The 26,382-nt window shown below is 39.7% G+C and overlaps 1 protein-coding gene across 4 annotated transcripts in view; it reads left to right on the top strand.

Annotated features, from left to right (window-relative positions):
* KIAA2012 (KIAA2012 ortholog) overlaps nt 1-26,382 on the top strand; it is a 971,910-nt gene that overhangs the window by 881,765 nt on the left and 63,763 nt on the right. For all 4 annotated transcript variants that reach the window (XM_044075102.1, XM_044075103.1, XM_044075104.1 and 1 more), the window contains one exon: nt 16,611-16,830. In XM_044075102.1, coding sequence (XP_043931037.1) covers nt 16,611-16,830 — 220 coding nt within the window. The remainder of the gene's footprint in view (nt 1-16,610; nt 16,831-26,382) is intronic.

Raw genomic sequence — 26,382 nt, 5'->3', positions numbered from 1 at the left:
ACGGACCTCATAAATAGGAATATTGGGAATCTTCAAACCCTGGATCCCTCACAGTTTGGGTTTGTGAAGGGCAGATAATGTCTGCTCAACCTGATAGACTTCTTCAAATATGTCACCAAAGCAGTCAATGAAGTAAGGCAGTCCATACAGCCTACCTCGATCTGGCCAAGACCTTCGACACTATCCCCCACTCAGGAATCATTAACAGACTCACCAACCAAGGCATCAACCCCTACATCATGATGGGTTGCCAACTGGCTCATGGACAGAACCCACATTGTGAAAGTAGTGGACTCCAAATCCGACTACCGGGCAGTCACAAGTGGTGTCCCACAAGGATCAGTCCTGGGTCCTCTCCTGTTTGGTATATACTTCTCTGAAGTTCAGCCCAACACCAAAGGGCTCTGGTTGACCAAGTTCACTGATGACTGCAAACTGGGAGCCATTATTGACTCTCAAGCTGACGTCAACATACTAAAAAAAGGCCTTACACACACCAACGAATGGTGCCAGAACCATGGTCTTAAGATCAATGCCAAAAAGTGTATTGTCGTTCCCTTCGGGAAAAACTCGGTGCCCACAAACTACTACATCAGTGGTAGCCCTTTCTACTCCCAAGGTGTGATAAGAGATCTAGGGACACAAGTGGATAGCAACCTCTCCTTTGGCAACCATGTGGCCACTGTAGTTAGAAAGTCCTTCTATGTGGCGCACCTCATTACAAAGGGTTTCTCTTCCAGGAAGAAAGAAGTCATAATCCCTCTCTACTCATTCCCTCATTAGACCCATTATAGAGTACAATGACCCATTTGGCATGTACCTCACTATACACCTGCAACAACTGAAGAAGACACAGAAATTCTGCACAAAGAAGATCCTAGGATTCAAACACATGCCCTATACAGACAGACTCACAAAACTAAAGCTATACTCCATTTCATATCACCTACTTAGAGGAGATCTCTGCTTGGCATACTAAGCCATGTCAGACGCAGTGTTACTAGACATGCTTCATCTGAAAAAGGCTCAATCCCTCCACACCACATGGTCTAAGGACCTTAACCTCATCACCACAATAAACAGAACCTGCTGGAGGGACAGGTTCCTAACCGAGAGACTACCCATACTCTGGAATAAACTCCCCATTCATGTCAAACAAAGCACCTCACTGGCCCTCTTCAAGAAAAATCTTGATGAGTGGATGGGTAACAGGAAATTCACCCCAGGGATCATTTGAACAGCCTTACTCGATAGGAGTACAAGGAACTAACGTCCGGCAATAGGACAACTGGGTATGTTCTTTGGCTAAGCTTTTGTTGGCTCCAGTGCCATTAGCCTGGTACTCACCTATGAACTTAAGTGCATACTCAGTGGTGAGAGACCTGGGCATACAGGTTGACAGCAACCTTACCTTTGATCACCATGTATCCACAGTGGTAAGAATGGCATTCTATATTGCTCATCTCATAAGTAAGGGCATTGCCTCCAGAAAAAAAGAAATTATATCCTCCCTGTACTCTTCCCTCATCAGGCCAATAATTGAGTACAATGCCCCTTTTGGCATGTACCTTTCCAAGCACCTACAGCAATTGGAAAGACCACATAGGTTCCTCACAAGGAAAATTCAAGGTCTTCAGCATCTGTCCTATGAGGATCATCTGAAGTCACTGTCACTTTCTTCTGTTTCATGCAGACTACTGAGACATAATCTCTGCCTTGCATATAAGGCAATCTTTGACCCTGCTTTACTGGAAATGCTGTATATCCATTAGTGAAATTGTATATGGGTTACTCATTCTAAAGACCTAACTGGAGGGATAGTTGTGTCTCCCAGAGGTTGCCATACCTTTGGAACAGACTCCCACTTTATGTCAAGTAGAGCACCTCATTGCCCAACTTCAAATGCAATGGGGATGATTGGCTGGGTAACTGTAAATTTACCCCAGGGGTTCTATCTATGGCCTTCTTGGACAGGGGTGATAGGTACCGATCATGGAAAACTTGGCTAGGCTTGTAAGGGCCCTAGGGTCATTAGACTAGTAACCTCCTATGATCCTATGAACAGACGCAATTTCTTTGAATAAACATGGGCCAGATCAATGAAGTGTACACTAAGCATACAGGATCTGTATTAAAGAGCATTCTGACCACATTTATGTGCTGTCTATTAATTCAGAAAGATTATACTAAGTGTTCATGTAGTCTACAGTTTGTGGTAACTTTTATGAATCCACCCCAGTATTTAAGGCTGCAAGAAAATTAGTAGGAAAACTAAAATTAGGAAGAAGAAGATGGGAGCCATGCTTGTGTTGTCTATTTACTCAAAACGGTGTACCTGTGGTGTACACTTAGTGTAGGTGTTCATGAATGCAGACTCATAACATTCTAAAAAAAATTAACTGTTTTTACTATCTTTAGTAGTAGCTACATTGATGTTGTCCACATCAGGGGAGAGAGATATGAACAACTGTTTGAAGTCTTGCATTACATCTTAAAATCTTTTGAAACCATTTAGAATAATATCTGACAGCATTAAAATGTTCAACCAAAGATTTTAAATTATTATGCAATGGAGGTGTGCCGAAAAGGAAACATTATCAGATGGCATATCCCAAGCTTGGGGTACTCTGTTTATCAAAAGTTTTGAAAAAAATACACTTGAACATCAAACAATATTCTGCAAACAACAATAAATTAATATTTCAGTGATCCAGACTTTAAAATACATTTAGTATGTAATGTACCACTGAGATCTGGGGACATACTGGCATCCAAAGAAAGCTGCTAGTACATTAATATTTTCTGTAATTCTTAATCAGTGTCTCCACCCCTAACATAAAGGACAAGTCTCTCTAATGCAAAGCCATTTTTTAAAGCACTGTACACCCTGCTGTTGGTTTAGTACATTTCAAACTTTGTTCTTATTAATAACTTTCTGACATTCAATATGTTTTTTTTAGTGTAAAAGTCATCACAAGTTAAATACTGTGCCACACAGATTACACTTGTCAAACAATTAAAGTGATCTTCAGACACAATGGTTAACCCAATAATTGTGCTATGAAATAGGGACTGCTAGTAATAAATACATATTGTTTCATAAGCTACATCTGTATATCCTTCTGTTATTGGTAGCTATCTGACTTGTGCCAGTTAGTGCTGGCTCAAAAATATGTTTAAAGTTCTTACCTCTTATATTAATAAATACAGACTGTGGGTCTACAAATTATATGACAGCCTCATTCCTCTTTAAAATATTCTAGTTATTGGTAATAATGATTAATTCTATACTAAGGGTTATACTCATTGAATATCAATACTTATTACTATTGTTTGCGTACTTGTGACAGACAAATGGGAAGTAACCCAGCCATCATAAAGGAATCAAACTGATCACTCCTCTTACTCAGAACTTCTTCATATGCTTCACTTATAAAACTGGTAAGGTATCCCCTAGCAAGAATCATTGTTTTAATATCTGTACTTTCTTATTCAAGCATTTATTTTCTAAACTTAGCTATGAACAGAGTAGAGGAACTAATAGCATGCATGCCCAAGGTAGCACATGAAAAGATTTTGTGAGTACATACTATGTAGTGCTATCTATGATTATCAAACCAAAAGGAACACTCTACATGTGTATCCAGAAAAAAATAAAAGGAAGAAAGTCAAGTGCATGCATTGCCCTTGTGCTCAGAATCATAGACTCATAGGAACTGCAAAGCAAGTAAGTCTGAAAAACAGGTGTGCCTTTCCATATGCTACCCTAATGGTGTACCCCACACACACACTTCTAAGAGAAACAAACATGTCAGGTTGGGGATGAAATTGTGGATACCAATCCAGTTATCAGGATTAGTGCTAAAGGAGGCAAGGGTGCCACTCTGCTTAACATAAAACAGCAATTTGTTCTAGAGATGGAGCAACAACTGGGTAATGAATCTGTCCCTCAGCATGATTTATATGTTGTGGGTTTGTGAGGGATCAGATCATTGGTTCAGTAGTTTGTGTAGCTGTTCTTCCTATAAAGGTATAAGAGATGAATCAGCATGAGGTCTTTGATACCTGTCATAGATCTTCATGCAGAAATCTATAAGAGACAGAGTATAGGGCCTTTAGTCTGCTGTGGTAGCTAAGGCTTTTTATGCCAATAATATTTTTGTCTGAAGCCTTTGGTCAGTTTTTGTATTATGGAGGTTAGGAAAGTATACAGCAAAATGGAGTGATCCCAGTACTGAGCCTGTGGTACTCTTCTAGTTACCGTCTTAATTTCTGAAGTGGCACATGCCGTGCTGCTTGTGTGAGCTCTATGCTATAGCCAGTTTTCAATCCATCTTACCATGTAAGGATCTACCTTTAATTCTTGTAGCTTCTTTACAATGCTAGAATGGAGTACAGTGCTAATGGCCTTCGCCAGATCTAGATATGATTTGTGGACCAAGTGACCACTGTCCACTGCCTTTGTAACCTTCTCAAAGAAGCTTACACAATTTAGTAGACATGATCTGCCCTTGACAAAACCAAATTGTTGTAGATCCAGTTGTATCAGAGTTTTAATATTGTAGTTTAAAAGGCCAAATATGAAACATTCCTTGGTCTTGAAAATTAGGCTAGGTACACAATTAATGGCTTGCAATTTTCTGGGTTTGTGGTAGGGCCCCATTTGTGCAGGGGCACCAACATAGTACCTTATGGGAAGCCTTAAGTTAAGCAGGTGCAGTAGGGAGTTTAGTGATGACACATCAGGCACTATTAATTAGGCATCCAGTCCAAATAAGTGGTGTTTTTGTTTTATAGTGTACAGCCTGAACATATTCCATGGTGATGTCAGGGATAAGTGGGACTCAGGGATTTGTGGAATTTTAATAACTGTTTCTGCATAAAATTAGCACTTAATCTGTCTGCAAGCACATTAGCAGTGTCTTTAAGGACAGAGTGGGTAATGCCACTTTGCACTAATTTCCCACATTATTAAGTGTTATTTTTCAGTTTCCCAATGCAACTAAAAATGATGTATAGTTATATTTGGCTCCTGATGTCAGTTTCAGTTTATGATCAGCACATGTCTTTCTGATAGTCATTTTTTTAATTCATTGATGATTTTTTGATTAAGTCTTTAATGTGGGTGGATTTGTTATAGGACTTTAACAGTGTCTTTTCTTTTGTTGTAAAGTTTAGTTATATTGTGGGATCACCAAGGTGTTTTTTTTTTTTTTATTTTACATTATATTTGGTTCTAGTGTTCAACCTTGAGGAAAATGCTGTGAGACATGTTGGATTTCACTATACATGTCTTGGTTACAGGCAAGACTCTGATCCTGAGTGAAATCCTATCTTTACCCAGAATGGCGCCTAAATACAACACAAGTTATTTGACTTTAATAAATGTTAGAGCTGTACATGTTCTTATGTGTGAGCAGAGTTCAGATATAAAAATAGAAGCTGAAGCTTCCTGGAGAATTGTGACATTACAAGTAAACTTACATAGCTCATCATAGAATGTAAGCAAGTTTGTATTCTTAAAGTCCTTGAATTTGGGATTGCTTACCATTGTTGGGTTAGTGACTTTTAAAACAGAAGGTTACTAATTTGGCACCCAACTTAACTAAGTAGAGAGATACTAATGCTTGGTACACGTGGGACAATGTTGATGAAGAAGAGCAGGTCCAGAATGCTACAGCCCCTACTGGGCTGATTAACCATTTGTTCTAAGGAGTTATCAGTTACTAGAGCTTGGAGTCTTTGGGTGTACCTACTTTAGAAGTGAAGGTACACTACTTAATTTATGTATAATTAAACTCAACCAACTTAAAGATATTTTTGATAAAGGCAGTTCACGAGGTACATTAAGGAATCTATCATGGTCTACTGGGGACATGGACAGCATCATGTAGCAGGTTATAAATTAATAGTTATTCTCATTAAAGGTAAGATGGAGTTCAATAAGTTCAGTATTAGGACTGTGGGGGACGGAATCTATAGATGATATTACCTCTGGAAAATGTGGGGGTGTCTCCACAGTATCTCTCAGGTTCTGAAGACATGGTAAATATTGAATCCAAGTGAGGAAGAATTGCTATCCTTGCACTGAAATCAAGTTCCAAGTCTCAGTTACAGCACAAACATGGATGTGTTATACAAGCATGAAACCTCAAGATCTGTCAAATTCTTGTTAAGGCTTGTGGTACTGAGACAAGCAACCCTGATGTGGTCAGAATTTGGATTTGCAATATCACTATTTAATATGTTGGAATGTCCAGAAGTTGTAACTAGCCTAAAAAGACACCTTGTGGCAGCAAAGAATTGACCAATAAGAGGAATCCATGAAGTGAGATAGCCTATCTTCCATTTTCTTCTAGGCAGGCACTTACTGCCCCCCACAACTGTGCATGACACCAACTACTTAGGCAATTATTAAAGTCAATTATCTTGTGTTTGTATTTGAACATCATTCTGGATAAAGTTAGGGTTCTACTCAGGGACAAAATCTTGCTTGTATCTAAGACATGTATAGTGAAAGCCAACATCTTTGAAAGGGAAATTAACTAAACTTAAAATGGCCACAAGAGCAGCTAGCCTAGTACTTATTTATGAACCTATGAGCATGTCTCCTTGCATGTCCCTCAGCGTTGAGCACTATTAAGTCATCTACTCTCACACAAACATCCAGCAGGTCATAGTCATTGCTGCCCACTGTGAGGGACTGAAGAGCCCTTGTGACAACACAGATTCCGGCATCAAAGAGACAAGTAACTATTATCTTGTCCTTGTCCAGCCTCATGAGCATAGTGTTTGCATGCTGGAAAATGGAATCACCAATTATTATTACAACATTTCTACTTATATTCCTAGAGCTTGTGGTAGTGGAAGGCTTATGACCCAAAGGCTGATGACCTTTTGCTCTGTGAGGGGGTGGTGAGTTTAGGCAAGTGCATTTATGCTGAGACTCGATCCTTCTAGATCTAGGAGGTTTAGGAAGTCATGTTTTGACAACCTTCACATATGCTGGTTTGGTGAGAACACTGAATGCATGAATGAATGAATTAAATGTTATTAGACTGTATCTTACTATCAAACTTATTCTGGTGCCATCTTCTTGGGTCTTCATGAAAAAAGGGGTCTACATTACGTGATCGAACAGTCAAATGTTCGAACACGTAATAACTGACCCCTAAATATCGAACCATCAGAATGTTGAACGGTTCAATGGAGATCTCCATACAGTGCGGACATGGAAGCTTTCCATTGTCTTCACTGTAGTGCAATCTCAGAGTTGGTATATATAAGTAGCGGGGGTGTGAGGGGTGCATGGGGGCTTGCTTCCCTTCTTAAAGCATTTTAATGTTATTTTTGGGTGTTTTTTTTTTTTTTTTTGCTGTTCGAAATTACAGCGTTTTGATATTTAAGAGTCGATTATTACGTGTGCGAACATTTGACTGTTTGATCAGGTAATATAGACCCAAAAATGTGCAATACTGCTCCGCAGAACAATCCAGTCAAAAAAAACGCCAGAAAAAAAAGATAAAAATTTCATCTCTTTGAAATAATATATCCATAGCCATTTGCTTAAAATAATATATTTGTATAGTTATAGTAAAGCACTCTGATAGTGGAGGACAGCTGTTAAGATAACAGCCCTTCTAAAATGTCAAAAGCATGAGCTTTTCCAACTGACTTACCCCCTGCCCAATAAAGAGTTTTGTTTCCACCATAGTAGATTATACCTAGTCTCAACTGACCACTCCAGTTACAATATTTCTTCCACTCAACTGTCCTGTCCAGATTTTTGCCTAAAATTTCTGGCCTGTCCCTCATAAAATTCGTGGTCTTCTGACAAATCACAGAAGATTGAAGTCACTAAATAATGACAGATATTTGAGTTCCAGAATATGCATACTAATGCAGAGCTTGTTATTCTAGAAATGTTCAAATTTTATAAAAGCAATATTGAAAACCTGTTCCTGATTTTGGGCCATTGCCATTCCATTCTTTCTGGCTTTGTTCAGAAGTCTTGCTTTAAGAAGTTGGGAGGCATGCTAGCTACTAGGAAAGCAAATCTTTTTTTAACAGAGACAGGAAATGTAACTGTGGCAAAGGGGATACTGCCAGCCCAGCTGTCTGGAATTTTGTAAATAATTATATATCATTTGTGAATATCAGCATGATGTATACAAGATACTTGTGTTACAAATGTATTAGGACTGTATGTTATGTGAATATCAAACTGCTTGAAGGTATTTGCAAAGTGCTTGAAATGTAACCACAGCATGCCATACTGAAATAGAACAAAAATGTACTTGCCTTATTGTAAATGTTTAGATGTACATATTTTAACAGCAGAAACTGGAATACAGAAGGTTAACTTTAGAAAGATAGTTGAAATCAATTTCCTTCATGGCCAGGCCATACAAAGATGTTATCTTTCAGTTTCAGTGGAGCAAGAGACACAGTGTCTAAAACTAGGGAGCTTTCTATATTGTCATCAACGTGTTTTATTGTTTTATGACTTCCACCATTTACCAAAGATCTGAAGACCAATTCTGGATCTCAGCAGGTTAAACAAATCTGTACAAAAAGAAAAGTTCTGGATGGTAACACTGCAGTCCATTCTCCCTTTTCTGGGTCAGGACAATTGGATGTGCTCCATAGATCTTCAGGATGTGTATGATCATATAAAAATGGACAGACGGTCCAGAAGATTTCTATGCTTCCAGCTAGGGGCCAGTCATTACCAATTCAGAGCTCTGCCCTTTGGTCTCACCACAGCCCCAAAGGTGTTCACCAAATGCATGGCAGTAGTCACGGCTCACCTGAGATGTCTAGGATTCCAGGTATTTCCTTATCTGGATGACTGGCTCCTCACTGCTACCACCAGGCAACAACTTATGGAGGCATGATACTACACCATCACATCCTGTGCTCAACTAGGCATCTCAATAAACTTCAAAAAATCTGCCTTGTTGCCCTGTCAGCCTATTACATACATAGGAGCAGAACTAAACATAAGAAAAATTATTGTAAAATTGCCTCAGGAAAGAGTTTCCATTATTCGAAAACAGGTGTTACTTCACCTGAGGAGCAAAAGAATTCAAGTCAAATATGTTCTTGAAGCTGTAGGGTCCATGGCAGCAACCATTCTTCTAGTTCCCTTAGCACACTTTCACATGAGAATCCTTCAGTGGATACTTTTCACACAATGGTCCTTCCAGGAATTACCCATGTCTCACATGATGCTAATTATGGAATCTTGCAAAAGACACCTTTCCTTGTGGATGGTCTCCCCCACTAGTTACTCAGTGCAGACCTTTCATGGAATCCCATCCGGTTGCTACAGTGACCAGGGACACTTCCCTGATAGGGTGGGGGGGCATTATCTAGGAAAGACAGTCCAAGGCACTTGGCAACCTCACAAGTACCACTTGCATATCAATGTCCTGGAGATGAGAGTGGTGCTCCTAGAGTTGCAAGCTCTTCAAGATTCTCTCCCTGCCGGGACTATTGCAATACAGATGGACAATATGTCAGTGGCTTGGTACATCAACAAACAGGGTGGAACCAGGTCATACCCCTTGTGCTGAGAGGCCCTCAGACTGTGGCAATGGGCAATTTCCTCCCAACGTTTTCTGACTGCAACACATATCCCTGGGACATCCAACGAAATAGCGGACAGGCTCAGCAGGGCTATCCTCATGCCTCATGAGTGGTCTCTGAAACAGAAAATTGTGGATCTTATTTTCCGCAAATGGGGCCAACCTTGCTGCGATCTCTTTGCCTCTCACCTCAACAACAAATGCAGCAGCTACTTCTCCCTTGTTCTTGCTCCAGGTCAAACACCTAGGGATGCTCTAGTCCATGATTAGCCTCAGGGACTCCTTTATGCATTTCCTCCCCTTCCTCTAATTCCAAAAGTCATTCAGAAAGCAAAACTGTTGGGTTTCAAAATGATCTTCATTGCCCCCTATTGACCTTAACAGATTTTGTTTCCATTCCTTCACCCCCACCTTCTAGCCCAGCCTTGGATTCTGGACCCAGTACCGGACCTCTTGATTCCTCAATTGGGCGGCTACACCAATCCCTCCAATCTCTCAAGTTCACAGCTTGGTTACTCCACTTCTATTCCTAGCCAGGCTCCCCAATATTTCCCCAGCAGTACGTGATATTATTGTTTCCTCCCATAAGACAAATACAAGGAAAGTCCATGCTAGCAAATGGAAAAGATTCTCTTACTGGGCAGAATCCAGGAATTTAGATCCTTTTACAGCTCCTGTACATGAGATTTTGGATTTCTTAGCAGAGCTTTTTCATTCTGGTGCAGCAGCTGTTACCATCAGAGTACAATTAGCTGCCATTTCAAATTTTCACGTTGGAGTTTCTAACTCCAGCATAATGTCTCACAAGCTCTGTAAGGCCTTCATGAGAGGTACATCTCTACTTAGACCCCCAGTGAAAGAGCCCCTTCCACCTTGGGATCTCAATTTGGTTCTGGCCACCTTGATACTGCCACCATTTGAACCAGCAGCATCATGTTCCTTGAAATTTCTCTCTTGGAAAACTCTCTTCCTAGTTACTATTACTTCTGCCAGACGTGTTTCAGAACTTCATGCACTATGTGTTCACCCTCCATACCTAGATTTTCACAAAGACAGAGCTTCTCTGAGAACCAATCCATCTTTTCTACCTAAAGTTTGTTCAGAACACAATTTGAATCAATCCATTGAACTTCCTGTCTTTTCCCTAATCATTCCAACAAGACAGAATAAAGATTACACCAAACTGGATGTGCATAGACAACTGCGTTTCTATCTACATAGAACTAAAGAGATGAGAAAATTGGATCAGTTGTTCCTTTCATTTGCTAACAACAAAGGCCTTCCAGTTTCTAAAGTAACCTTGTCAAAATGGTTATCAGACACCATAGCCCATACGTACCATTTGCAACAAAAAGATCTTCCAGCAAAACCCAAAGGTCATTCAACCAGGTCAGTACCTACTTCGGTAGCGTTTCAATCTAGATTGCCCATAGATTCAATTTGTGCAGCAGCTACTTGGGCAGTTCCTCATACATTCATTTCTCATTACAAAGTAGATGTGGTCTCCCAGGGCAGGGCTTCCTTTGGTTCCACGGTTCTGAAGAGTCTGTTCCAATGAGCCACTCAAGATTGAGGTGCTAGGGATGCTGTCCCATCCAGCAAGAATGAAGGTGAGATTGGACAACTTAACATAAAGAAGTTATGTACCTACCATAACGTTCCATGTTAGTTGTCCTTCATCTCGCCTTCCTTCTTGCGTCCCTCCTTCCTTCCCCTGTCCTCAAGGATTGAGAGGAGTTTCTCAATGGTTTCATTTGTTCTGTTATTAGTTGCTTCCCAAGCAAACCATGACCGTTAACTGTTTATCTAGGTTTATTAATGGATTATCTTCTATAATTATGTCTAGTGTGAGCTACCTCAAATGAGATCTAGGTAGCTGACACTGGGCATTCTGGGATAAGGGGTAGCCTCGAGCCAGTAAAGAGCTCTCGAGCTATAGTAAGTGGCCGAGTCAGAGCCGAGGATCTGATCTTTGAACCCATCCAACAAGAAGGAAGGCAAGATGAAGGACAACTAACATGGAACATTATGGTAAGTACATAACTTCTTTTTCCCTGTTTTAAAACAGAAAATATTACAAAATGACCATTCCCTTGTAGATTCTAGCTTGCTTGTTTCACTTAAAATATGGCCGCATCTTCCCCTGAAACTGGATTGTACTGACTGATTGTTTTTTATACTATCCTCTGTTCTAGGTGTAGACCTGCTCTATTTGCCCTCGTTGTGCTCAGGCTCACTTCATTCAACTCCCACCCATATTCCCACCCACCCCATATCATTTTCTTTATACCTAACCACTATTTTTCCTCACAGCCTCTAACTCCTCCCCTTCCTGTACCCAAGATAATGCCCATAGCCTACTCTTAACTTACCTTAGTTCATGACAGCATATTTTTACTATACTCCTGTTTCAATACTTCTCATCCCATTACTTTCTACTAACTCATTCCAGACTCTCAACCCACTCACACTCATCTAACTATCATTTACTCAATTTTAAAACCTCTCCCCCTCTCCAAAGATGCCATTCTCAATCATTTCTGTCCTACTTCTACCACCACTACTCCTCCTACTCACTATCACATCACCAGTCTCACTCTTAACCCCTATCCATAAAGCCCCCACCTGCCCTCACTCTAATATCTTTTCTTACCCTCAACAACCAATAGTCATATGCACATCTATCCTTCCAATGAATATACTACTCCCTAAAATAAAAATCCCTCCTTGCAGCCATCTTATATCTAAGACAAAATACTTTCACAACTACCCACTAAAAATGAAACCTTACTATTTCCCAAGAACCTTGCTCTTATCTGGCGACATACATCCAAATCTTGGTCCTACTACTAACTCTACCACTCCACAAAATACTACCCCCAATTCTAGCCTACCATCCATAACAAATGAGCAAATTTCCTTCTATTCTATTAATACTCAAAGTATCCTTAACAAACTAAGCCAGTTTCATGCATGGATATCTATTCATACCCCAGACATTATTTCCATAACTGAAACTTGGCTTAACCCCCTAAATCAAGATAAAGACATTCTCCCCCCTGGCTACAACATACTTCGCCAAGACCGCTTAAAGAAAAAAAGGTGGTGGTGTTGCCATAGTTTACTCTAATAACCTTACTGTATACCATCCTAAGCAACCTGTTCCCTCCTTTACACTTGCCGAAATACTGGCAGCAAACCTTAAACTGCACAACTATACTGCTATTACAGTAGTAGCCATATATATCCCACCAGGGGACAACATTCCTCTACTGGAAAATATACTCTCATATTTCTCCCAAAACATCTCTAATGAAACTATCCTTCTTGAGGACGTACACATTAATTGGCAGAACCTCAACAATCCAAACTCTCCACAACATATACATTTCTATGGATTTATGCAACTAATCTCTAAACCTACCCATTCTAATAACTTTCATTCTCCATGCTCCCTGATAGATTGAATACTTGTTTCTAATCCCAGCAAATACCATAACCTAGAAACTCTGAAAGACTCCCTGAGTGATCATTCACTTGTAAAAGTTCTCCGATATACCACCCATCTCTCTAAACCACACCAGCTTATCACCTGCTGCAAACATTGCAGCTTTAACCCTTATATGTTTAGAACCCTTCTTTCTAGAATTAACTGGAATTTCCTTACACAGCTTAGATGATGCAGTTAATGCCTTCAAGTCAACTTTCCTTAACATTTTAAATTCTCTAGCTCCACTCAGAAAACTTCAGATAAAAGCAAACATTACACCTTGGTTATCCAAAACCACCCATACTCTTATGAAAACCAGAGATAGGGCTTGGAAAATATGGGTACATTCTAAACTTCCAACTGACCTGCAAAACTTAGAAATCAAACAAAAAAACTCATCAACAAAGACAAAAAAATGTCTATTATAATCCTCCTAAAACATTAAAATCTGATCCAAAAAAAATTCTGGAATGCTATAAACCAAATACTACATCCTGATAACCCAGCTTCACCAAATCCATGTCCTGAAAGGGCACCTGGAGAGACTGCCAATACTTTCAACACCTACTTTATCGAATCAGTTCCCGAACTATTAATCACAACCCCTCAAACAACACTTCTAACCTTCCTGTACCCCTTCAAGCACTAACTCAGTTAACTCCTTCTCTCTCAAACCTGTCTCCACTAACTTTATCAAAACTTTACTCTCTAAGCTCAAACCATGCTCTTTATCTGCAAACAATATCCCTTCATATTTTCTAAAGACTGCTGTGCACTCCCTTCCTATGCCTGTATCTATTGCTCCATCTCTGAATCTAAAGTTCCTTTTATCTGGAAACAGTTCTACTCTCTTCCTATTCATAAAGGAGGTAACTCCACAGAAATCTCTAATTTTAGACCTATCGCTATTCTCTCCCCTCTCGCTAAAGTCCTCGAGAAATGTACACACAAACAAGTTATGCATTATATCATACAGGAAAAACTGCTCACTCCTACACAGCATGGTTTCTATCCCAAGCATAGTACAACCATAGCTTTCTCAACACTATAACTCTAGCCAAAGACGATCATAAACTCATATTTTGCCTATTCCTTGACCGCTCAAAAGCATCTGACACTGCCTGTCACTCTCTGCTACTCAACAAACTTACAGACCTAAACCTCTCCCCTTATGCAGTTGCATGGTTCTCTAGCTATCTCACTGAGAGGCAGCAATCAGTGAGATGGGACTCTGCACTATGAAGTGTGTTAGTGAAGATATTAAAAAACAGAACTCCAAGAATGGATACTTGGATAACACCCATTCTTACTGAAAGGGGGGTAGATAGTGCAGTCTTGGACACTTCATACCTCTTGTCCTCAGTCTATCATTGTACAATATGCTGATGACTCCGCAGTCATCACTATTGCTAACTCACCCACAGAAATTCTGTCAACTACCCAAACATCCTTTAACTCCGTAGAGACATGGTTAATAACCAGCTCATCCTCAACCCTAAAAAAACAAAATTGCTACTCTTCCTGCCAAAACTGGCAAATCAAATCAAGTCTTCCTTCTCCATAATGTCCCTAAACAATACTCGTATAGAAATCGAAACTAGCATAAAACTACTTGGCATTACCATTGATGACCAACTAAAATTTGATGTAACATTAACAATTGTATAAAAAAACACCAAAAGCTAGGACTCCTGTACAGGAATAACAAATACCTTACCACTGAAGCTAGAATCTCTCTTACTCATATCTGCCTTCTACCCTGCCTGACTTATTGTTCCCAAATACTCCCACATTTGAACTCCTTCCTACTTACCAAATTAGAATCAACCTATCACAAGATAGCTAGATTTACAGCTCAGCAAACATACCAATCCCACCACTGTCTCTCCCTAAAATACCTGAACTGGCTTGAACTATCTCACATGCTTTTACAATCTCAGCTCCAAATCATACACTCCATTCTATATCAGCCTGATTTCTGCCCAGGTCTATCACCGGGCCCTCACCTCCCACTATTCCCCTACCAGACATTTCTGAAGTGCAACCCAAGACCTATTAAATCTTTACAAACCAAAATCCAAGATGGGGTGCAACTTACATAGCTACCACTCCTCTATTGCATGGAACAAACTCCCACTAGAAATAAGTCACCTAACTCACCCCAAACAATTCAAGTTAGCCACCAAAGTCTACTTAAAAAAAACATTGGATCTGCCACTGTATGCACCCTCCCTGACCACTACCTACCTATATAGTACTGTCTAACTAATTCATAATACCATGAACAACTTGCATCCTATGCTTTCTATGAAACTTCCTAAGCTTTTGTCATACTCTGCTTACTGAACCTTAAATTAACAAACTTTGTATGTAACTTCCTAACCTTTTGCTATACTCTGCTTTCTGAACCTAAGATTAGCTAACTTATTTAAACTATAAAATATCACTTACTATACTTTAACTGTTATTATCCTTTTGTTTATGGTATTTTTTAATTTTTGTCGACAACTGTATACAGTTTGTAACTTCTTGAATATCTCTATTGTTATGTTAATGTTTTTGTACGTTTTGGAGCTTTTCTCCCTGGGTCTCCGCTGAAAAAGGCTTGAGCTCAGTCGGACACTCCTGGGCAACAAATGTAAAATAAAAATAAATAATACAATAAATAAATAATAATAAATATGTAAAGCATAAACAGTATGCACACTGAGAGTTTTGAGCAGTGTTTATGGCAACTGGGGAGAAATAGCCAAGTAATGGGACATGGGAATGACTGCGTGGGGGGGCTGAATGGGGAGGTTCTGGGTTTGCACCCCCTGCAAAAAATCCTGCAGGCTCCCCTATACACACACACACACACACACACACACACACACACACACACACACCATGCAAGCATACAAACTCCATGCTTACCTTAATATGGTTTACAGTTAATCTACAATAATTAACTTTTATTTATTTTGTAAAATACAAAATAAAATATGTTGTATTTTCAGTTTACTGTATTGATTTTAAGTCATTACCTGAAAAAAATAGCAACTTGCATTCCTGTGAAAATGTGAGCAAGAAATGTCCAAACAGTTAGAGTTAATAATGAAATAAAGATATTATAGACCAGAGAGAATTACATTTCTTCAATGTTTTAATGAATAAGGAGAACGACATTTGTTATTTGGCTGATTGGCATATTTTACTGTAAGTGAATCTAATGCTTAATCAATTACTCTACAGGTATCTTGCAAACCATTGTTTAAAATTCACTATGAGTGCTCTAATATCAAACAGTATTGCTAAATTCCTAACAGTTGATTCATCAGAAAATGGAGTACAGAATGTAATCACTCCATGAAAGCAATATTATTTTCAGTCAGGTATAGTTTAGTATGGCACAGGAAACAGTATGGAAGCACAGTTAGTAAAGATGGAAGCTTTTCCAAACATTAATGCATATGGGAATTAGTTTATTACAGAGTTTAAGAAACACCTAAGTGACTGTTCTAAACACACTGTCATTTTTTCTTTTCTAGCGGAAGTTGAGCGCCGTCAGAGGGAAGAAGAACAAAGACTGGCAGAGGAGCGATTGCGACTGCTGGAAATGGAAGAAGGTGAGCGCCTGGAATATGAAAGAAGAAAACGTGAGGAGGAGGAGAGAAGAAGACTGGAGGCAGAGCAAAGAAGACTGCAGGCTGAAGAGTACAACAGACTTGCAATACAAGAGGCAATGCGCCAAGCAGGACTGCTAGCCAGGTACCTTTCACTGTGCTTCAGTTATAAAAGGCAATGCATTGCTCCGCAAAAGATTCAAAGTAGCACAGAAAGGTTGCTTTGATACTTAAATAGTAAATCATATAAGTTTCAGCCAACACATGCTTGCTGCTAGTGAGGCTTGTCAGATGAATAAATATGGTTGTAATAAATAACACACAACACACTAACACATCTGTAAAAAAATACTTACCGTTGTAGGAGTGTAATTAGTGCTGATGGCATCAGATGAGGATTGAGCCTAGGATCTAGGAGTAAGTTTAACATTAAAAGATGGTTTAAAATTAAAGTATGTTTTCTACCTTGAAGGAAATATAGCATGTGTAATATGTACTGTATATACATGATAACATTTATGCAAAACACAGTAGTTGTGTGTATAATTAGCACTAATGATGTCAGTTGAGAGCTGAGCCTTGAAACTAGGAGCAAGATGGCTTAACATCCAAAAAGTTGTTTGATTCTGCTACAGTGTTACCACTTGCAGAACCACTGATAACCATATAAGAATTAAGCTGGGAAGAATGATGAATGGTGATGAGTGTAGTCTTGCAGCCACATATAAACACGGATGCGACTCTTCTGTGCAGGTGTTATATGAAGTGCGAAAACTGTAGACATGTTCTTATCAGGGCCAGCCTTAGCAATTGCTTAGCCTAATCTGGACCATTGTGGTGGGGCCCCTCAGCTGATGCCTGTATCTACCACCCCCAACCTTCTCAGCAATTGCTGGCTTCCTGGACTTAAAACGATTTTACATTATGTATCAGGAATACATGCTATCATTATAAATGAAAAATAAAACAATATGTTTGTCAGTTTATATTTTGTAATAAGACAGACTGAAATAGACGTAAACTTCTGGACTCCTGAATTACCCACAGATCCAACATTTCCTGTAGTTGCTGTCTGAAGAGTTTGCATAACTTGCTCAGGCACACTCTAAGGGGCCTGTTTGAAAGGCCACTGAGGTTATGTGTCTACACAATGTTTCATCATGTGGATTACCAGTAAACATGTTCCCAGACTCCTGTAGTACTGCCTGGATCTGCTGAAACTGAGTAAAAGACAGCGGCAGACTTCTCCCTTGCCCCCTACCCCAGACTTCTTTTTTAATTTTTTCTTTCTTTTCTGTCTCCCTCCATTCCCCAGATTTGACTCATGTCTCACTCTGTTTCACATCCTATGGCCAGCAGTAGTACATACTGTAAATACTTTGTCTTTGGATATTATTTTCTCCAGAGAAGCATTATTCTATATGATGTTATGACAGTGTGTAGGTACATTTCTTACCTTTATTGTTGACTGAATTCTTCTATCACATCTATTTATTCTTGTATTCATTTATGCGACATGTTATCCTTGCTGTTACTTTACCACTGTTGCAGTGATATTGGTCTCTTACTTTACCGCTGTTGCAGTGATATTGGTCTCTTACTTTATCACTGTTGCAGTGATATTGATCTCTTACTTTATCACTGTTGCAGTGATATTAATCTCTTACTTTACCACTGTTGCAGTGATATTGATCTCTTACGTTACCACTGTTGCAGTGATATTGATGTCTTACTTTACCACTGTTGCAGTGATATTGATCTCTTACTTTATCATTGTTACAGTGATATTGATCTCTTACTTTACCACTGTTGCAGTGATATTGATCTCTTACTTTACCACTGTTGCAGTGATATTGGTCTCTTACTTTACCACTGTTGCAGTGATATTGATCTCTTACTTTACCACTGTTGCAGTGATATTGGTCTCTTACTTTACCACTGTTGCAGTGATATTGGTCTCTTACTTTATCACTGTTGCAGTGATATTGGTCTCTTACTTTACCACTGTTGCAGTGATATTGGTCTCTTACTTTATCACTATTGCAGTGATATTGATCTCTTACTTTACCACTGTTGCAGTGATATTGGTCTCTTACTTTATCACTGTTGCAGTGATATTGATCTCTTACTTTACCACTGTTGCAGTGATATTGATCTCTTACTTTATCACTGTTGTAGTGATATTGATCTCTTACTTTACCACTGTTGCAGTGATATTGATCTCTTACTTTATCACTGTTGCAGTGATATTGATTAAAGTTTATTATGTCTTAAGTTGTATTTCTGCTGTGCTGAGCCTGAAAATTGTCTAGGATGATCTGTGCTCTACCTTGCTTAATAAACTATAAATAAATCAATTAAAAAGAAGTATCTTTGTAAGTCAAGTAGTCTATACACTCCAATGTCTTTGGGGGGTGCTGTAGACAATACCAAGCAGACCATGTTATTAAGAAGTAGGCTCATTTCGAAACATGAAATTTGTTAACATTTTTTGACTCATTACAGTCTCTAGCTCTCATCTCTCATGGCCAGTGTCCTCAGATGTGAGGAAGGCTGGGCAGATTGGTCAGTGGAGTTGCATTTCTTGGATGTGGGAAGACTGGAGGCCAGAAAGAGCATTAATTATTTCTAATCTCCATGACATTGTAATCTCATACTACCCCTTTCTTTCATCATGGGCTCCCAATCATCTCCCGTACTTGCTTTGCATGGTTAGAGTTTCTTACCAGTTAATTTTCATACCTTGTTACAGTCAAAGTTTTTCCACACAATCAAATAAAATTGGTGAACTTCTTCAGGATGCTTAACATCATCATCATCAACTCCTTTTTTTCCCGTTTTCTACATGAGGTTGGGGTGTCTTGTTCACTGTTGCCATCTCTCTCAATTCAATGCCACACTTCTACCTTCCTATACTCTCATGCCTGACTGCCACAAATATTCTTACATAATCCACCCACCTCTTTGTTGGATGCCCTTGTTTCCTCTTGCCTTCTTCCTGTCTGTCCCAAATCTTCTTCACCAGATTTTCTTCTGCTTTTCTGCAAATGTGCCCGAATCACCATAATAAGGGGGGAGGGTGCTGCAATCTTGTGTGAGCTGTCCTTGAGATCAGACATTAATACCAGTTATCTCAACCATCTCTTTAGAAACTATATTGTTCACAGATCACCCCACTTAAGTATTTCTGAAAGTGCATTTTTATTTATTTTTTTTTATTTTATTTATTTAGCCTTTGTTGAGGGCGACCATGGTGGTGCAGCAGTTAGCGTTGCTGCCTCACAGCAAGAGATTCTCTGGTTCGATTCTCGGCTGGGGTGCCTTCTGTGCGGAGTCTGCATCTCCTCCCTGTGGTCACGTGGGTTTCCTCTGGGTGCTCCGGTTTCCTCCCACATCCCAAAGACATGGAGTAGGTGGATTGGACACTTTAAAATTGGCCCTAGGTGTGAGTGTGTGCATGTGTGTGCCTTCTGTGGAAGGTTGGACGCCAGGCTGGCAACTCAATACCGTAAACCTCCACTGCCAATCATGAGTGGAAAGATGATCCGCTGTGGTGACCTCTAACCGGGAAAAGCCGAAAGAAGAAGAGGCCTTTGTTGACGAGGGTAGCTCCACTAGACTAGTAGCTTCTTTTCAGAGGCAAACCAAGGTGTCATTTATACTAACTAGGGGAAATTTGGGCAGGGAACCTTCCCTACTTTTTTCGATAAGTGCCATGAAATGTTTTACATCACATGAGCTACCACCATCTCAGATGTCCAGATTTTTACAGAATCTCCAGATTTTTTACTCATATTTTTGATCCATTTCTCATAAAATTGTGGTTTTCCTGGCAAACCACTGGCAAATCATTGAGGATTGAAGTCAGAAAATAATGGCAGGCATTTCATTTTCAGACTTCATATCCTTCAGAAAATTCATGCTAATGCAAAACTTGTTATTCTACCAACTTTCTAAGTTTGTAAGAGCAATATTTAAAAAGGTGCCTCTTTTTTGGGGCCTTTGTTCCCCCTCCCCCTCACTAATATTTGTGGCCTTGTCCAGATTTCTTGCTCTAAGAGATTGAGAGGTATTATTTCAGACTGATGAAACTTTGGTTTAATGTCTCATCTCAAGAACAGTACACACAAGATTGCAGTACTCTCTTTATGCTGCATTGTTAGTGATAGGAAATTAATCCAACCAGCTGGAGTTGGAATAGAGCCCGCAGCCTCTGATCTTGCAGCATCATAGGCAAATGTCCTTCCTGTTGAGTCATTGATACTACAAAAAGATAGTTAAGTGGACTAATACATATCACTTCAATATCCCAGGTCACAAGAGACGGGTAGTCACTGAGCATTGTGTTTGGCAGATGGCAAAAAAATCAGAATGCCAAAGTAGTGGTCTGGCTGTAACAACCTCTGCAAACTGATTTCACCCACTGATGTCATCAGCGAAAAAGCTGTGTTAATGCATTATAGCCAAACCACCATTTTGGATTGTACAGTTTGCCACTGCCAGACCATTATTTTGGATTATTGCAGAGTTTGTTATAGCCAGACTGCTAGGCCTGCTGAATTTGTTACAACCTGCTGAGATGCAGAGTTCGCTAAAACCAGGTTATTATTTTGGACTATTGCAGGGTTTGTTACAGCCAGACTATCAGGCCTGCAGCATTTGTCATAGCCTGCTGAGTTTGTTATGCAATAAAAGCCACTATTTGGGATTATCTGAGATTCATTCCTTCTTTAATTGTTGTGGATACCATCTTGTGGAGCCTGTTTACATTATGAAAATGGTGAATATTGTGAGTGCTGGATTTATTTGTTTGTGACACATACATATATATATATATATATATATATATATATATATATATATATATATATATATATATATATTCACTTCACTTGCTCGAAATACTGAAATATCGCATTTCAGTATCTTGAGACCAAGTTAGCGAGAATCCACAACTTCATAACTGCAATACCGCAAAATTTAAATTGTCGAACAGGACCTCAGCTGCAATACCACTAAATTTAAATAGTCGAGCAAAACCTCAGCTGAGCAGAACACTACAATGCTGCCACTGTTAGAGTGTAAACCTGCTGCAGAATGCTGCCACTGGTAAATCCTACTACTAGCAACTAATGCCTGTATGGGGCGAGCCACACCAGTAACTACATCCAAACCGAAGACCACTATGGCGCAAGACATACCCTTGGCACCTGGACAGCTTGGGGAGATATACCCAGTGAGTACCTCACAAAAGGGGAAGCTGGTCCTACTGCTGGAAGGATATGTCCTAACCTGAGAGTGAATACGTCAGCAAACAACATACTGGTGCTGCAGGTGGAAGGCATCGCAGAAATGCAAAGATAGGGCCATCACTGAGAGCACCCCCATGGGGGAACAATTGCAGAAGTCTGTCAGCAACAACCATACCGGTGACCCCGCTGATATCAAACATTACAGTATGTGTGCAGAGCTCAAAATCAGAGCAACTAAGTTCCGAGACACGCCATGCCTCATAGTTGATGATGCATTGGCATCCACATCCACGGATGTCATACCAGACATGCCAACATGGAAGGCACTACTGCAAAGGGTGGGCAGGGTACGCAGAAAGGTGGCCAATCCAGGTGCTGCCCCTACCTTACAGTTGGATGAAATCAATGTGTGTGACTATCCCACCAAAACGGATGCCTTCCTCTCTAAGAAAATGACAGATAGCAGTACAGACACCACCGTAGTGGTATTCACCACCACACAAAATCTACTGGACCTCAGTACAGCGACTATCTGGCTCATGGATGGCACATTCTTCTATAAAGGGCTGATATGCTGTCAGCTGTATAGTATCCACGGGCTTGTTAAATATGGTGGGTTCCATAAATGTGTGCCGCTACTGTATTGCCTCATGAGTAATAAGTCATTGAAGTCCTACACTTCATGTGGCATTGTGTACTAGAACTGCTGGCAGATCATGGCTGTGAATGGTGTCTAAAGTATCTGTTAACAGACTTTGAGATTGCGGCCATGAAGAGTGTATGGCTGAACCTACAGGGTGTCATCTCCAAAGGGTGCTTTTTCCACTTTGGCCAGAATATCTGGTGTAAGGTACAGCAGTTGGGTTTGGGGCCACTGCATAAAACCAATATGCGGTTCCAGTTGGTGGTGAAGTCCCTTGTGTCCCTGGCATTCCTACCGGAAGAGGAGGTGTTGGGTGACTGGTACATGCTGGGAAGGGTACAATAGTTCACCACTAGGACAGCCACATCCTGTAGGTTCACACCCTTGTTCCCGGTGTCTTTCTGGAGTATCCAGGAGCTCAATACCCTGTTCCTTCCCTGCACGCACAACAGTGTGGAGGCATGGCATCGGAGGATCAAGTGTCTGCTTGGGAACAAGGCCACTGATTTGGCACTGCTGATGGGTGTGTTAGCTAGGGAGCAGGACAGGGTTGGGGAATTGCGGGCTCAGATGGCTAGTGTAGCTGCCCCTTCACCTAAACATTGGTACATCATTAAAAGGCATTGCCAGTTTGAGAATGTGTTGGCTAATAAGGCCTCGTACAGCACACCTGACTTCCTGGTTGTGATAGCTAGGCTGCTGAAGATGTGATCAGATATCTATGTTCCACTATCTGTATTCACAGGCACCACTACACATTGGGGAGTCTGCTGTTTGTGGGTATGTTGCTGTTGCTGTCACGGTGTTTGGCAGGCATCTACAGAGGGCATCACAGTATCGGGAGTTGTGTGAGGAGGATGTCACTATGTGTCACTGGGTGTCGGGAGTTGTGTGAGGAAGATGTCACTACATGTTGCTCAGTGTCGGGAGGTGTATTGTGCAGTTGGACATTTCTTGTATGTAATAAAGGCATTGCTGAATACTCCGGTCTGTGAGTTTCAGTGTGCTAGTGTTCGATATTTTGATATTGCGGTCTTTTGGAGCTTCGATGTTGTGGATTCTCTCTCACTTGGTCTCGAGATACTGAAATGAAATATTTCAGTATTTCGAGCAAGTGAAGTAAATATATATATATATATATATATATATATATATATATATATATATATATATAAAATTTCACTTGTGAGCTATGACTAGAAGAATGCTAATACTGAAGGCACATGGAGAAGCTAGAGAAACCCAGAGGTTTCAAAAGTTGTAAAATTGTTGTTAGTCAGGTCACATGACCCTTTAAAAAGCAGCTTCCTTTGTTACAAATGTATATTTTCTGGCCTCCACATAATAATCTAATTTCTTTTTAAAACTTTTAGTGCTCCTATACTCTTCACTCCAAGAGGTAAACCATCCCACAAACTAGGAATAGACAAGAGTTATAAGCATAACACTTTTAATTGTTTAGTTAATTTCAAGCCTATAGAGTAGACCCTGTACCTATTTTTGTAATATTCTATATTCAGGGACATTCTTAAGTTCATTTCTTAACTGAGTGTTTAATAGAGTTTTAAAAGCTAAACAAAGTTCACCTCTTAAGCATTCGTATGAAATACTGTATACATTTTATTTTTTTAGTCTATCATAGTAGTCCAAGATCTTAACATTTTTATTTTTTGTAAACATACATTGGATTCTTTCTAGCTATCCCACATACAGAAGACAAAATTATATTTCATTGTAGGACTTACTATCGACTTGTATTATGTGAGCATAACAGTTTCATCTCTGGAGGTTTTTGTTTTGGTTATCAGTACTATTTTATTCATTGCCTTACATTTTTATTTCTGGTATAGGAGATTTAAAAGACAGTCCCTTGCCAGTAAAAGTTTGCATATCATTTATTTGCTCAATATTTGTATGGACTTAATGTCCTAATCTAATTTGTAAATCTAAATTAAGACAAAATCAGACCATTTAACTCATATTACCATTGAATTTCAGACCATTGACTTCTGATAATATTTTAATTGGATTCATATCGCTGCTTAACGCTGTATGTCCTTGCAAAATAAAACAAATGTTTTTTTTTTCTTTTTTTATAATTTGATAAAACAAACACTGAAACAAGTTTTCCTTATAGTATTTCAGTTAAACTTTTGAAAAATTATGCTTTTGTAATTTGCCAGGGGCCAGAAGGGAATCCACACAATGATCTTGGAGGAATCGTTCTGAATCTTCAGAAGTACTCTGGGTATCAGTAGAAAGATGGAAAAGCATACGAGAGCATTCCTGTCCAAGAAAAGATATCTGTCTTCCAGGCCTTTTTGCATGGAGTCCTGGAGCAGAATTTTGCCAGCTGATTGTTCAGAGAGGCGGTAAAAAGGTCTGCTTGACAAACTCCTCACAGATGGATCGATTCTTGGAAGACCCCTTGATCTAGTTTCCATTTTTGAGGGTCTGCCTTTGTCTTGCTCAGCTTGTCTGCCAAAGAATTTTGCTCTGAGAGAATGTAGGAAGCCTGTAGAGTGAGATTGTGTTATAAAGCTATATCACATGATAACATGGCTAGTCTGCATAGGAGGTAATACCTGGTTCCCCTTGCTTGTTTATGTACCACATCACTGTGGTATCGCCTGTAACAACTTGAAGTGGTCTTGAGGACCAAAAGTGATTCAGAGAATTGAGTGTTTTAGTAAGAGCAAGAAACTGTTTTATATTTATGCATTTGTGTCTTTGTAGTCCCAGATACCTTGCATTTTTATCCCTCCTCTGACACGGCTCCCCAAGCAAAGTCCAAAGCCTCTGTGGTGACTGACTGCTTTGGAGCAAGGAAGGAGAAGAGAAAACCTGGATTCAGGGATATTTGATATCTCCACCAAGTGACTGTCTCTTCTCACAAATCCCACAACCGGAATCTGAAAAGATAATTGTTGATGCTTGGACCAAACAGACATCAGATATTATTGTATCTTTCTCATGTAGAGTCTTGCCAGAGGTATCATGAGAATCATAGATGCCATGAATCCTAGAATCCTGAGGTATTCCCTCCATTGACCAAAGTCTGAATGGAAAACCCTTAGAAAAGATCTAAATATAAGTCATTTTTTTCTTGTGGAAGAAAAGCTTTTTGTACGGACACCCAGGGAACATAATCCTATGTGATGGAGTCAAAAAAGTCTGGAATGTTCTCTTAGAAACCCAGCCTGCACAGGAGATCTCACACCCAATTAAGAGATTCCTGACACTTTGAAAAAGACTCTGCAGAGATGAGCAAGTCGTCTAAATATGGAAAAATGTGGATAACCTTTAGCTGACAATGTTCTATAACTGGAGCTAGACACTTTGTGAACACTCTTGAAGCACAAGAAAGTCTGATATGTACGGCAGAGAACTAATAATGTGATCTTGATGGTAACCATTTTAAATGTTGGGACCCACTAGAATGAGTCCCAAAACATGGAGACTGAATGGCCAAAAAACAGACTTACATATACTAAGTCCAAGTCAGCAATTTCTCAGAATATTCCCTTTTCTCTATGGTATGGCGATCTTGGGGGTTGATATATATAAGTTCAGAGAGTGACCTTCGAGTTTCATTCTTTTCCTGATTTTTTTTTTTGACTTGTTGGCAATTGACATTTTAAGTGTCGACATTTCAATAGGGAGCCAATCCAGACACATAAAACCTTCAGAAATAGCTGAAGTCTGGATGGATAGGAAAATGACAATAAGCATCTTTTAAATCTAAGGTTACAAAGAAATTCAAATAAGGAAGAAGGGGTAATAATTTATGGAGTAAAAGCAT

The sequence above is a fragment of the Protopterus annectens genome, chromosome 6.part0 (assembly GCF_019279795.1).
Source record: "Protopterus annectens isolate FY-2018-M chromosome 6.part0, PAN1.0, whole genome shotgun sequence".
Lineage (NCBI taxonomy): Eukaryota > Metazoa > Chordata > Ceratodontiformes > Protopteridae > Protopterus > Protopterus annectens.
The sequence above is the reverse complement of the archived record's forward strand: the minus strand, read 5'-3'. Positions and strand labels throughout refer to the sequence as shown.